The sequence below is a fragment of the Protopterus annectens genome, chromosome 14.part0 (assembly GCF_019279795.1).
Source record: "Protopterus annectens isolate FY-2018-M chromosome 14.part0, PAN1.0, whole genome shotgun sequence".
Classification (NCBI taxonomy): Eukaryota; Metazoa; Chordata; order Ceratodontiformes; family Protopteridae; genus Protopterus; species Protopterus annectens.
Window position 1 is genome coordinate 716,715,021 of NC_056748.1, and position 1,378 is coordinate 716,716,398.

Here is a 1,378-nt window from a genome sequence, read left to right on the forward strand (position 1 = left end):
GGCTTTCACAAGGTCTAGAAAGATGACTCTGGCATATAGGCCCAGAATGTTTACAAAGGCATTCACAGGGGTGTAGGTGTTAGAATTTAACTCATTTTTGGACATCTGGATTCTTAAAATTACTGTTATCCCATGCTAAGATAATTTAGTGGTGTAAAAAATGTGGCTTTGTGGGATATTGCTTCAATACGAATTGTATTATTTTACTGTTTGGTTACTGGGTCTTATTTTGGTTCTACCTGGCCTCATAGTACTGAGGTAGAGGAATGCCAAGAAGTACATGTAATTTTTTTTTCTTATGGGCCATTGTTCTTTAAGTGTCATCATTTATTTTGATGTAGATTATCCAATCTCTGAAGCTTGGCATTTCTGTGCCATTTGAGTGTAATACTTCTCATTTTCAAATGTAAATGTTAGTTTAAATTTCACTTTTTTTCTGTTTCCTCCCTTTCAACTTGAAGGTCATTACACCTACTCGGAATCTAGGGTTGTCAAGGATGGGAACATCATCACCAGCCGTGGTCCTGGTACAAGCTTTGAATGTGCACTAGCCATCGTGGAGACCTTAATGGGCAAAGAAGTCTCAGACAAAGTCAAGGCACCCCTTGTTCTTGATTTTTAATGCTTGCTTTTTATGAGCATGATTGAAAAAACACTTAATCACCTTTACATTGCAAGGATTGACTGCATGGAAAGCCCCTGCTGTTTTTGGAGTATGGGTGGCTGAATATTCAGTAGGAAACTGGAAATTTAGTCATACACTGAAATTTAGATCCATTTCCCAAAAGCTTTGACTCCTGTTTGTTTTCAGAACAGATTGAGGTAAACTTTATTTGTAAATTGTCTTTAAGTGTGTTTTACTGTATATGGAGGTTTATGGTCCTGCAATTCACACCCCCAAATTCTGCAGTACTGCTTTAATGTGTAGCCTCTTGTATTAAGACAGACTGTTCTAATTACACTTTCACAGAGGTGGTAGCAGCACTTGGTTCCATGCTTTATAAGTATGTTGTTGTAAGTCAGTAGTTTCATGTTATGTTCACCTTCAGTCTTTGTCATTTTTTGCTTTATCTGGATTGCTGTTTATCATGGGAGAGACCTGTCTGTTTCCTTGTCATTCTGCATCTCTGTAAAAGGAATTATTGCATTGCAATAAAAATGCAGTGAAGCGCATGGAAGTTTGCCTCCTTAACATAAATGTTAGGAAATATTTTCTTTCAGCTTTGTTTTTTCTTGGGGCTTTTTTTGGTGTGGATTTTTTGAGTTGGCAGAGACATCCCTGTTAACCACTGAATAGGTAGCTTGTTTTATTCATACAAATTAGTCTGACGTGATTACTCTGAAAAAGCAGCGGTGCTGGAAACGGCCTTCTTTCAGA

At 37.5% G+C, this 1,378-nt stretch overlaps 1 protein-coding gene across 1 annotated transcript in view; it reads left to right on the forward strand.

Moving 5' to 3' along the window:
- PARK7 (Parkinsonism associated deglycase) overlaps nucleotides 1–1,173 on the forward strand; it is a 259,672-nt gene extending 258,499 nt beyond the window's left edge. Inside the window, exon 6 of the mRNA XM_044056460.1 lies at nucleotides 462–1,173. Within this exon, the coding sequence (XP_043912395.1) occupies nucleotides 462–622 (161 nt within the window). The 3' untranslated portion in view covers nucleotides 623–1,173. The remainder of the gene's footprint in view (nucleotides 1–461) is intronic.
- The last annotated feature ends 205 nt before the right edge of the window (nucleotides 1,174–1,378 follow it).